The following is an 11,554-nucleotide window of genomic DNA, read 5'->3' on the forward strand; positions in this document are numbered from 1 at the left end:
TTGATAATCTATTTTCAGGAGAAAATAGGCTCTAGAGAAAGCCTTTCCCCATCATATGCCACAATACAATATTTTACGTCATGTCACCTCATATAAAGCCAACCCCTTCTTGTCGTCCTTGAAGTTAAATCTATTTTCTATCCCTGGATTTATTTTGCAGCCAGCTGCGTACTTTGGCTGGAAGGTGTATGTCCCTTAAACAGGTGTATGGCTCCCATGCTGATAACCTAGCAATTTATAAAGCAGTACTGGACTCAGTCAGGTGGGCCATTTCCTCTGAAGAACAGATGGGGAAGATGCTGCTGTGGGCAAGTGAGTGGCTCAGCCTTTTCTTCTCTTTTCAAATAGAAATGGACTCCCACCCACCCACCGGCAAACTTGGGGAGGGGGTGAAAACAGGGTGACTAGATACAATGGAGGACAGAGTGCCTATACTTTTAACCATTTATAGAAGAGAGAATGTTGGCAGGTGCAGCTTTTTAAACCCTTCCATGTTGAGCTGCACCTGCCAACATTTCCTCTTCTGTACAGTGGTTAAAGGTATAGGCACTCTGTCCTCCATTGTATCTGGTCACCCTGGGTGAAAACAACATCGGACTTACTGTGGGAAGGGTTTTGGGTAGTATCCTTGGAACACACTGATATACTGATGAGCTGACCCTCGGTGGCAGAGAGGAGTTGCCGTCAAGTGGAGCATGGGAGGCAAAGGGCCAGAGAGAGGCCAGACCAGGAAGAAGTCCAGCTGGAACGAGGAGTTCTATGAAAGACTAGAACTATTCAATTGTAAAAATCCTTATGGGGGTTTAGAACAGCCTGCCTATGTAAACCGCCTTGGAGTAAAGTCTGAGGAGAAATCCGACGACCAAAGAAAGGCAGTATATAAATACCTGTACAAATAAATAAATAACAAAATGGACAAGATAGTTTTATGTATAATATATGTATTTTTTTTCTTAATACTTTGTAGGTCTGGCCATTTTGCTGCACTTGCAGCTTGGTAAGCAAAAATTATTTTATTAATAAAATTTCTATGTCATTTTTCAACAACCAAAAAAAAAGTTCACAAATCATTTTGGCTAAAAAATAAAATAAATGGCTACCTGTTCTAAAAGGACTCAGAGCCTAATCCTGTGGTCGGTGGTATGTCTCTGTGCCACCAACCATAGTTGCAAATGTGCTGTAAGGCCGGTGCTGGGCTAGCGCGGGGCGGTTCCGCAGGTTCCGCGGCTTGGCGGTCTCCCTGACCGCAGAGCAGCAGAACGGGAGGTGGGGACCTGGACAGGGGCGTGGAGGAGGTGTTCCGGGGAGGGGGGAGGCTGGCTGGGGTGGGGAGGAGGCGTGCCGGGGGGGTGGGCGGGAGGAGGATCTGCGGAGCTGAGCTCTGCAGGATCCAGGGTGCTCATGGAGGGCTGCACGCCCTACACGAGTGCCTTTTGAGTAGCCCCATTGCAGGGTTGCTTACCTTACTGGAGCAAAGGGACGAATGTCCCCTTCTCCCGAGGAACCTCCCGCGGTAGCGCAGGAGGCGCAGGATTCGGTGGTGGCCCTTCTCGGTGCCGCAGAGCCTGGGCACTCCAGGCAGCTCAGGATTGGGCTGCCTCTAGTTTCAAAAGGATGCAGAAGAAACACCAATAAATAGCCACTGGGAAAGACAATATGCTGGAGTGAAAAGGGACTGTTGTTCTGCACCTGCTAAAAAGCACCATGTTAAAAATTGAAGCAGGAGTGGCAAAAGCAGGATCAAAAATACTTCCAGTTATGCTGTTGCCATTGGTATATCTGCAATATCATTGCAACAGCTAGCCTTCTGATCTGGGAGCTCATCACAGTAATGCTGTAAATTAAAGTGGCCGTAACAAGCACAAGGAAATATAATTCCGTAATGCGGAATCATAAAACTATGGAGGACCCTTAGCTTCTACAGAGCTATCCCAATTTATACCTGCTGGAGACCTGAGCCTAATTATTCACTTCTTGTCCATTGGTCTGAAGCAGAAGCTCAATTTTGGGTGCACTTTGGATATACTCATAAACTGAACCAGACTAATGGAGAACAAGGCAATAATACTTTGGGAGTAAAGTTGGAAAAGGGCCTTTGCATGCAGAGCCCCACATCTTGTAATTTAAGTCTAAATCATAAGATTTTCTATATCTTTGGTTTAGCTCCTGGTGTATGTGGCAGGGTGTGGATGATTGTCCCATACCACACATAGGTGCTACATACTTGTAGTGTTTCATCTAATGCTGACCAATAAGGATGTGATTGCCAAGGAGCTAGACCTTATGATAGATCACTTATGCATGTGATAAACATAAAACCCTGAAAAATCCCTAAAGTGAGAACTAAGCAAATGCTTAATTGCTTCTTGCAGGATCAACTCTTCAGATCAACTCTGCATGTTGAGTCAGTTGGCTTCACCTAGAGTGGCTTCACCTAGTGTTCACCTAGAGTAGTCTTTGCATGCCTATAACTTCCACTGTCACCATGTCCTTTCTTTCTCCAGGTTCCTCCTACAAGTTGGTCTGTTACTTCACAAACTGGTCCCAGTACAGGCCTGACCCTGCCAAATATAAACCAGCAAATGTGAACCCCTGCCTCTGCACCCATGTCATCTATGCCTTTGCTACCATGAGCGGCAACAAGATCGCCCCATATGAATGGAATGATGATGTGCTCTATCCACAATTCAATGGCCTCAAAGAATAGTTAGTAATTTCTTTAAGCCTTTAAAAGGTTATACATCCTTAGCTGATGAGAAACAACCAAGGTTCAGCCATGATAATCACAGCCCTCTAGCTATAAATGTTTGATGGATCTTTTCCAATGAAGTCTGCTGTCAAGTGCTCAGACCAGAAATCACTGATTCCTGCTCATCACAGCCACTAGTGCAAAGGAACTGCAGACAATTCCAGATGAGACAATTACATCACTATCCACAGTCCTTCTTGATCTGGGAATTAGGTGGTCCCAAAGATGCAGGAGACTGATGCACAGAATGATGTAGTGGTAGATTTGGAAGTGCAGGAGTGCATGATGAGGTGCCCCCCAGCCACAGCCCTTAAAGGCAAAACCACCACTTTAAATATCTTGATTCAAGTGTTTTCCTCTCCTGCCATATTCTTCTATTTTGAAACCCATTGAAAACTTCTTTAAATGAAGTGTATTTTATCCCAAACTCTTAGAATGAGTTGCAATAGCTTAAAAAAATGTATAAAAAATTAAAAGTTGGGGAAAAAAGCATCTCGGTTAAATATAAAACATATATATTAGAATGAAATCTGATGCATATTTACTAAGAAGTTGCTTTTACTTCCAATGCCTGTGTCTCCTGGAGCCCCATTCCCTTCCTTAGAGAAACACAATCTTCTTCCATCCACCGGTACCCTCCCATATCTATCCATGTATCTGTGTCCCCTTCCCTATCCATCATCTCTACATCAGGGGCCAAGCAGGCAGACTGGTGCTAATATCCCGAAGCAAATTTCTAAATTTTCTCCCTTTTGAGCCCGCCACTTCTCAGTTCAGGTGTCAAAGGCAGTATTCCTGCTGCTACTGTCATCTTTCTTGCTGTAGGAGAAGTCCCAGCCCTCCGATTCCCCTGCCCCCTTTGACGACAGCCTTAGTACATATGCACTACCCACAGAGCTTTGGGCCTTCTGACTGTTCCCTGGTTTCCCCCTGCAATTTTTCAGGGATTCCCATTGTTCTAGGACCTGTCACCTTTTCCAGAGAGAGGGACTGGCCTTAGGACTTGGGGCAGACTGTCTGACAGACATGCACCTCTTTAACTATGTAGCAAAGAAAAAAACTATGTAGCAAATGTGAAAAATAAAGATGACAGTGTAATAATAACTATATTTCATTATATTTCCTACTCTCTTCCTTAGCAATAAAAAGTTGGTCACCCTGCTGGCTATTGGAGGATGGAACTTTGGGACCCAGAAGTGAGAATTTTTCTTTTAGATCTGAGATGAATGAGATGGCAAGTGGGAGCTTGCAGCACCTGTTGCTGACATTGTGATGAAGGGCAATGAATGGAAGTGCTATTAACAGTGATGCTAGGACTTAGGAGGATGAGGCAAACAAATAGGACTTAGGAGCTGTGAAAGGGGTTTTGAGGACAGGTGCATTTTGGGATTTCAAAGAGTAGGAGGGAAAGATGGGGTGAATAGTACACAGGAACCTTTATGTGTATGAAACCAACTGGCAAAGGAAATTGAAACAGAAACTGGTACTGCTTAGCAATGGAGGTAAAAATGCCCAATCTCATAATTTCTCACTTGCTAACTCAGATATGTTGTCTTGTCAGGTTCACTGAAATGGTTGCTAATTCTGCCAATCGCAAGGTTTTCATTGACTCCGTTATTGCATACCTCCGTCAGTATGGGTTTGATGGGATTGACCTGGACTTTGAATACCCAGGTTCTCGAGGCAGCCCTGCTGAGGACAAGCAGCGTTTTACTATCTTAGTCCAGGTAAGAAAGCAAACATTTCGCACTCTGAACATCACACATTGCTTTCCTTTCAAGGAAGTCTGCTTTCGTGGACAGAGAAACAAAGCGATGTTTTTCAAAAAACAAGATATATAGCAGAGGTGGCCAGACAGTGGCTCGAGAGCCACATGCACCTCTTTGACATGTAATAAATATCTGCTCTTGGAAATATGTTGGCCAAGCTCCTTTTTGCATCACAATTAATATAAAAGGTTAATGAGAGATTTTCAAGCTTTATAATTATTTACCAGATATAAGCTGAGGGAGTCCACTGGATTACAACATGTTTAATGTGTTAATGGTGAGTAAATATATTTAAAAATGTTAATGCTTCTTAAATATTGTAGCTCTCAAACACCTGAAGGTTGTGGTATGTGGCACTTACGTTACGCAAATTTGGCCACTCCAGATATATAGAGAAATGCTCTAGCTCCCCATGAAGAAAGGATCTGAGTCTTATTGAGTCTGAAATTAACTGAAATGAGCTTGGGACAATTCTTAAGGTTATGATCTATATTAGAGGTTTGGGTGCAGCATGTTGCATATGCATATTGCTTGTTAATAAAGTAATAATTAACACCCTAACCTTCAACCCCAAACATTTGTACCATCAAACCTGCCTGATAGGTAGTCTTGATGTATTGTCTGGGCACAATGGTTGACAGACTGCATCATAAGTATGTCTCAGAACTGAGCTATTAAGCACAGCACATCTGAATAGTTAATTGGCAGAACAATCAATTAAGATTTAGGGATTTGTGACTAGGGCAAATGTATTTGAAAGGTACACTACATTATATGCATGCATAGGTTTGTATTAGAAACAATATTGATCGAAGAACAGCCTTTTTAAAACCTACTTTCTGCCGGATATCATTAAAGCTTGGGCTATATACAAATGGAAGTGTATACAATAAGTGGGACTGTGAGGTTGTTGTGACACATATTTCTTGCTTACACAAATTGTTCTAGCTAGTTATCAATACTCTTTTACGTGAACAAATGTGTGCATGTGTCAATTATGTTGCAACTCATGGGGGCACTTCCTTAGAGTCTGAGGTCTCAAAAATTCATCCCAATTCCCATGAGTACATGGCCACACATTACATTTGCTTATGTTAGCAGGCACTCAAGGGGCAGCGAGGATGGCTCCCATTGGCAAGAAACATAATAAATCCTTCATTCTAGCTAAATAGGATTAGAAATGAGGTGCCAGTCACATTGTCAGGTATCTTATTTCAGTTTTGTTTCTTCCTCGTAATAAGGAAGTTGCACACTTGATTTTTGCTTGTGCTCACAGTTTAAGAGGATCTGAAATACCTTCACATTTGAGAGTGAAATCTGATGCTTTCTATTTTGAAACAGAAGGACAAGCACACAATAGTGCTTGTCAGGTAAGAGGCAGTGGGAGGAACAGCCATTCCTTCTTCCTCCCTGTAGAGAATGGAACCACTCAAGTGGAAGGTTCATCTACTCACATTTCAAAGAAGTTGATGCTTCAGGGGAAAAAGTTAGAGGATTTTTTTTTAAATAAGCCAAATATTTACATGACTTATACTGAAAGATGAACTAGGAATGAATTTTGCTGTTACCATTAATTGTTGACATTTAATTTCCAGGAAATGCTGACTGCTTTCTCCAACGAAGCTACCGGAAGTGGACTTCCCAGATTGCTGATCACGGCAGCTGTGTCTGCTGGGAAAGCAACTATTGATGCTGGATATGAAATGGCCAAGATAGGAAAGTAAGTGAGCCATTTTCTAAATGGAGTGCTTCATTACTGGAACATAATGAGGAAACCGTATTTTTGGCATTTTTGACTGTCTACAGTACATCTAAATATATGTAAACTAGATCATTCCTAGAGTGATGGAAATTTGCTCTGCATATTATCAGAAAGACATGCTCTTTTTATTATTGATCCAAAAAAGGTTCTGATGCTGAACTCTCCCAGCTCAAACTGCTAGCTACAGGCTTTCCAACCAGCCAGGGAGACACCACGTTACACAGTTGCTTCCTTAACTGTCTTTATGAAAGTGCAACAGCCAGTGTGAAAGCTGGGAGGGAATCACAGTCTTAGAATCTACAAAATCCTTATTGCATCACATGGATTCACTTTGGCAAGTTGTTATTCAGCTATTACTTTTCTTTACTGCATGCAAGTGTTCTAGATTTCATCAGTGTGATGACCTATGATTTCCATGGAGGCTGGGATACCTTCACAGGACATAACAGTCCCCTGCACGTTGGATCTGCAGATAAAGGCGATTTTGTGTACTTCAACTGTGTAAGGAAACAAGTTTACAAAACTATTGTCTGCCCAGGAACAGTGGGAACCGTCAACTGATTCTTATTTATTATTTTCACCTTGAAGGAATTTGCCATGAAATACTGGAAAGAAAATGGAGTTCCATCTGAGAAGCTCATTATGGGGTTTCCAACCTATGGCCGCACCTTCAGGCTTACCAGCAGTGATACTTCAGTTGGTGCTCCAGCTTCTGGTGCTGGATCCATCGGACCTTACACAAGGGAAGCAGGTTTCTGGGCTTATTATGAGGTAAAGAAACCTAAAAACTGGTACTACTGCTTAAAGAGGGTATGCCATCCTTAACACAATCATGTTTGTGTGTATACAGCATTTTTCTCCACAAGATAAAATGAGTTTGTTTTGGAAATATTAGTACCATTCCCTCTGGCTGAATTGCTTAACAATTTTTAAGCAATTTGCCACACATGCTCAACAAGTGTGAGTGAACAAATGTTTGCAGAAAACTTTACAAATTTGACGCTGAAGTAAATGTAACAAAGAATTTTGCTCGAAGTGTACAAATTTTTCAATTTTGGCTCAATATGGTGAGCACCATAGTTTTCTGTTCCTTGCTTGACCCTCAGAACTGTTTCCTTTCATACAAATATTCATGGAATATTTTAGTTCCTACTTTGAGTCATAAGAACATAAGAAGAGCCTTGCTGAATCAGGCCAATGGCCCACCTAGTCCAGCTTCCTGTATCTCACACTTGCTCACTAGATTCCTCAGGACGTACTTGTATCCTGCACGTCCTTTCATCTGGCATTCAGAGATAGAACCAACTTCTAGAACCAGGAAGCTGCATTTACCCATTATGGGTTCTTAACCTGTGATTGACTTTTCTTTCATATATCTGTCTAATAGCCTTTTGACAGCATCTAGGCCAGGTGCTTTACAGAGTTGGTCCTGTGAACCAACTTTAAGTTGGTCCTATGAACCAACTTTACAGAGTTGGTTCATAGGAAATGAAAGAAGCACAACCAACTCAGCCTTCTTCTTCTCATCTTTCTGCTTATCCTTTTTATAGGCTTATCAGTTACAAACAGGGATGTCAAACTGATTTCATACAGCAGGCCAAATAGCATTCAAGGTGCCTGCTGAGGGCTGGAAGTGACATCATTAAGCAGGAAGTGATGTCATTAAGCAGATATTGGCCAGATATTTGTTCTCTCATAGGGATTCATTTGCTGCAAATGACAGAACAGAAAATATCCAAATTTTGATCATATGTTCAAGATATGGGATATCCCAATTATCATCTGGGCCACTCTTTCAGCAGTGCCACTTCTGCTGAGGTGCTTGCAAAAGCGCAGTCCACATGATAATTGGTCCAGCATCTCAGGAGCATCTCACTCTCTAACTTCTCTTGCTCTGTCCCTTACCCTGTGGAATTCATTGCTTTCTGAGCCTTTTTCCATCTCTCCCTCCCAGACCCTCAGCACATGGCATTGCAGAAAGGACAGTGCTGGGAGAGCCCTGTTATCATGTGGGTTGGATAGAGAGGTTCTGAGGGCCTTATATTTGACACTTCTGACCTACAAGGATATCTGTGTTTGTTCCTGACACAGGTGTTTTGTACATCCAGAACAAAGAAAGGCATCCTAACTGATAAACAATGAGTTCTTTTCCAAGGAAGTACTTCAGACATTCTGCAACACGTGATGCACCGTGATTGTCTCTGGGGATGTATTTTCATGGAGAATGTAACATGTGGCTCAGGCCAGCCATGTATTTAGGTAACCAGAAGTGATTCCTCTGAACACAGTGATAGATATGACAAATGTGTTGTTGTCATCACAGAAACAACTGACAGCAAGTTGGGTCTCTGAGAACTGATTGAATATCACACAGTGATATTACATTGGCCACAGAAATGCATGTCAGGGGACAGTCATGGTGCACTGAGCTTAGAAAATTTGGAATGCCCAACTCAGACCAAGGTGCATTTGTAGCTTTGGAAATAGACTAGTTAAAAGCTCAAGTCAAGACATAGGGCCGATCCTATCCAGCTTTCCAGCTCTGGTGTAGCCACAATGCAGCCCGATGGTAAGGGAGAACATGTTCCCATACCTTAAGATGGCCCCAGTGATTGCCCCTCTACCACAGGATGCAGCTCACACCCCACTGCCACAACTGCACCAGCACTGGAAAATTAGATAGGATAGGGCCCATACAGATCAGTCAACCTCATATACATAAAGACCTTTCACTGTACAAGTATTTGTCATTATCTGTTCACATGTGCCTTCTTTTAACAGATTTGTACATTCTTACCAGAAGCCACAATTGTCTGGATTGAAGACCAGAAGGTCCCTTATGCTTTCAAGGGGAATGAGTGGGTTGGATTTGATAATCTAACCAGCTATAAATACAAGGTATGCCAAGTCTACATTGCATATGTACCAGGCGTTTTTGTCTCCATGCAAATTTCACCACGAAGAAATTTAATAATCCCCAGAAAAAAGCCTTATATTTTAAAGTGTTACCTACGTGGAGCTCCAGATAGTTTCTGAAGCTCAATTACTGGCACTATTTGAATCATTTTAAGTTACTATCAATTTCTAGGATGCAGGCAACCCCTTACAATTATTAGTTTAGTTAGTGCCTCTGTGGTTTCACAAAGGGCAGTGTGAATAAATCCTGGACTTGCCTCCTGAACAGGTTGATTTTTTGAAAGCGAACAATTTTGGAGGTGCCATGGTTTGGGCCATTGACCTGGATGATTTCTTGGGAACTTTCTGCAATGAGGGGGCTTATCCTCTTATATCGTATTTACACCAACTTCTTGAAATAGAGGCTTCAGGTAGGTCAATTTCTTGAAAAGAATTCTATATTCACACACGCACAGTTCTTACTTGTAATTTGAACCATATTGATGATCAACCCTTTGATGTACAAACTATTATTCGTATATAGTAGAACCTCTTTAAGTTGACCACCCAAGGGACTGGAGGAAATTGGTCAACATAGGGAGGTGGTCAACATACGGGAAAGAAAGGCATTTAAATATTATCATGTTTAGCTCCCAGGACAACAAATGCAAGGCCAAGTTATTATTTAGATTGGACTTTTTAAAAGTTTTATTGCAAATATCAATGAGAATTGATCCTCTTGTGATGCTTACTATTTATATCATCTATATCTATATCAAGAGACAGAGAATAAACAGCCCACAATCAGTGTTTAAAAAAACCCCTGAAAATTCATAAGCTTAAAAAAAAATTGTAAGTTAAAAAAAAAATACTTGGTTTCATAGCAGACAGGCGGACCAATGCTATCCCTTGCCAGCCCATAGCATGTAGCATGTTACATAGCCCCAACACTATTTAAAAAAAAACAAAACTTTTTTACTTAGGCTGCCTGGCCTCCACTGGGTCTCCTCAGATTCACTAAATGCCAGAAGGTGTTTGATATGGTCCCTCACTAAAAACTGTTGAGAAAGCTCCACAGTCAGGGAATAAGAGGACAGGTCATCTCATGGATTGGAAACTGGTTGAGGACCAGGAAACAGAGAGTGGGTGTCAATGGGCAATTGACGAAAAAAGTGGAGAGAGGTGGAAAGTGGAGTGCCTCAAGCATCTGTCCTGGGACTGGTGCTTTTCAACATCTTCATAAATGACCTGGAAACGGATAAGCAGGGAGGTGGACATGTTTGTGGATGACACTGAACTTTTCTGAGTGGTGAAGACTAGAAAGGATTGTGAAGTGCTCCAGAAGGATCTCTCCAAACCGGGAGAATAGGCAGCAAAATAGTAGTTGTGTTTCAATATAAGTGTAAAGTAATGCACTGGTGATGGGAACCAAAGTGAAAGGACAGTGGCTTCACTATGCACAAGCAACCTCATGTCCCTCACAACTTTGTACATGTCCAGGTACAATTGGCAGCTGGTACCGGTCTGTCGGCTATGTGCAGTGTATCCACCTATAAAAACCCTTTTGCACACACACTAGCAGGCATAGGGAAGGGATTGTCGTGTGGCTTCTTGCTTTTCCAAGATGGGACAAACCAGACAAACACAGGCCCACAGTATTGCGTTTAGTGGGCAATTTACGGAGGGTAAATTAATTCTCTGTACAATGGTCGAAGTGGTCAAGATACAACTTATGGAGGTCGTCAATATAGAGAGGTTGGTCTCCCATAGTGTATATGCAGTATCTGTCCATACTGTGAAAATTAGGTCAACTTAAAGAGGTGGTCAATATAGAGAGGTGGTCAACTTTGGAGGTTCTACTGTATTATTTAGATATCACTTTTAAACAAAAGTTCGCAAAGTGGTTACACTGCAAAATAAACTTCTAAATGCAATCGTTTGGCAAAGGGCGCCATTTTAATGTGCATGAAACCCTTTCCTACCCAGCATTTGTTTAAGTGCTCCTATAATTCACTGCACATGAACAACTTCTTAAATGATGCATCTTCTCTGGTTATTTTTTTTTCATCCTTTAGATTGTGTATCTCCACCCCCTCCAACAGTCCCACCTCCCCTTATTTTCTGTGAAGGGAAAGCTGATGGTATCTATGCCAATCCAGATGACAAATCTAAGTTTTATGAATGCTTCGGAGGCAACACTGTTCTCAAGAGCTGTGGAGACAGTTTGGTGTTTGATGAGAGTTGTAAGTGTTGTAACTGGCCTTGAACCTGTGGCTACCAGGAGTCACTAAATAAAAAGGAGATGAAATGGCATCCAGAACTTCAAAGTGCATATATTAATCAAGTGAACAGATATTAAAAAGAATAAATAGCAGGCAG

The 11,554-nt window shown here is 41.9% G+C and overlaps 1 protein-coding gene across 1 annotated transcript; it reads left to right on the plus strand.

Annotated features, from left to right (window-relative positions):
• Positions 1–287: 287 nt before the first annotated feature.
• LOC136648537 (acidic mammalian chitinase-like) lies at positions 288–11,441 on the plus strand. The gene is made up of 11 exons (XM_066624653.1): positions 288–312; positions 968–997; positions 2,505–2,706; positions 3,889–3,945; positions 4,311–4,476; positions 6,114–6,238; positions 6,658–6,781; positions 6,869–7,051; positions 9,062–9,178; positions 9,465–9,606; positions 11,251–11,441. Exons 1-11 carry the CDS (start codon positions 288–290, stop codon positions 11,439–11,441), a joined length of 1,362 nt encoding a protein of 453 aa, XP_066480750.1.
• Positions 11,442–11,554: the final 113 nt, after the last annotated feature.

Source organism: Tiliqua scincoides, chromosome 4, assembly GCF_035046505.1.
Source record: "Tiliqua scincoides isolate rTilSci1 chromosome 4, rTilSci1.hap2, whole genome shotgun sequence".
Classification (NCBI taxonomy): domain Eukaryota; kingdom Metazoa; phylum Chordata; class Lepidosauria; order Squamata; family Scincidae; genus Tiliqua; species Tiliqua scincoides.

Coding starts and splice junctions, on each gene's coding strand:
- LOC136648537 (XM_066624653.1), top strand. CDS start 288: ATGGGGAAGATGCTGCTGTGGGCAA. Junction 7,052..9,061: donor GTTTCTGGGCTTATTATGAG/GTAAAGAAACCT, acceptor TTCTTTTAACAG/ATTTGTACATTCTTACCAGA. Junction 9,607..11,250: donor TCTTGAAATAGAGGCTTCAG/GTAGGTCAATTT, acceptor TTCATCCTTTAG/ATTGTGTATCTCCACCCCCT.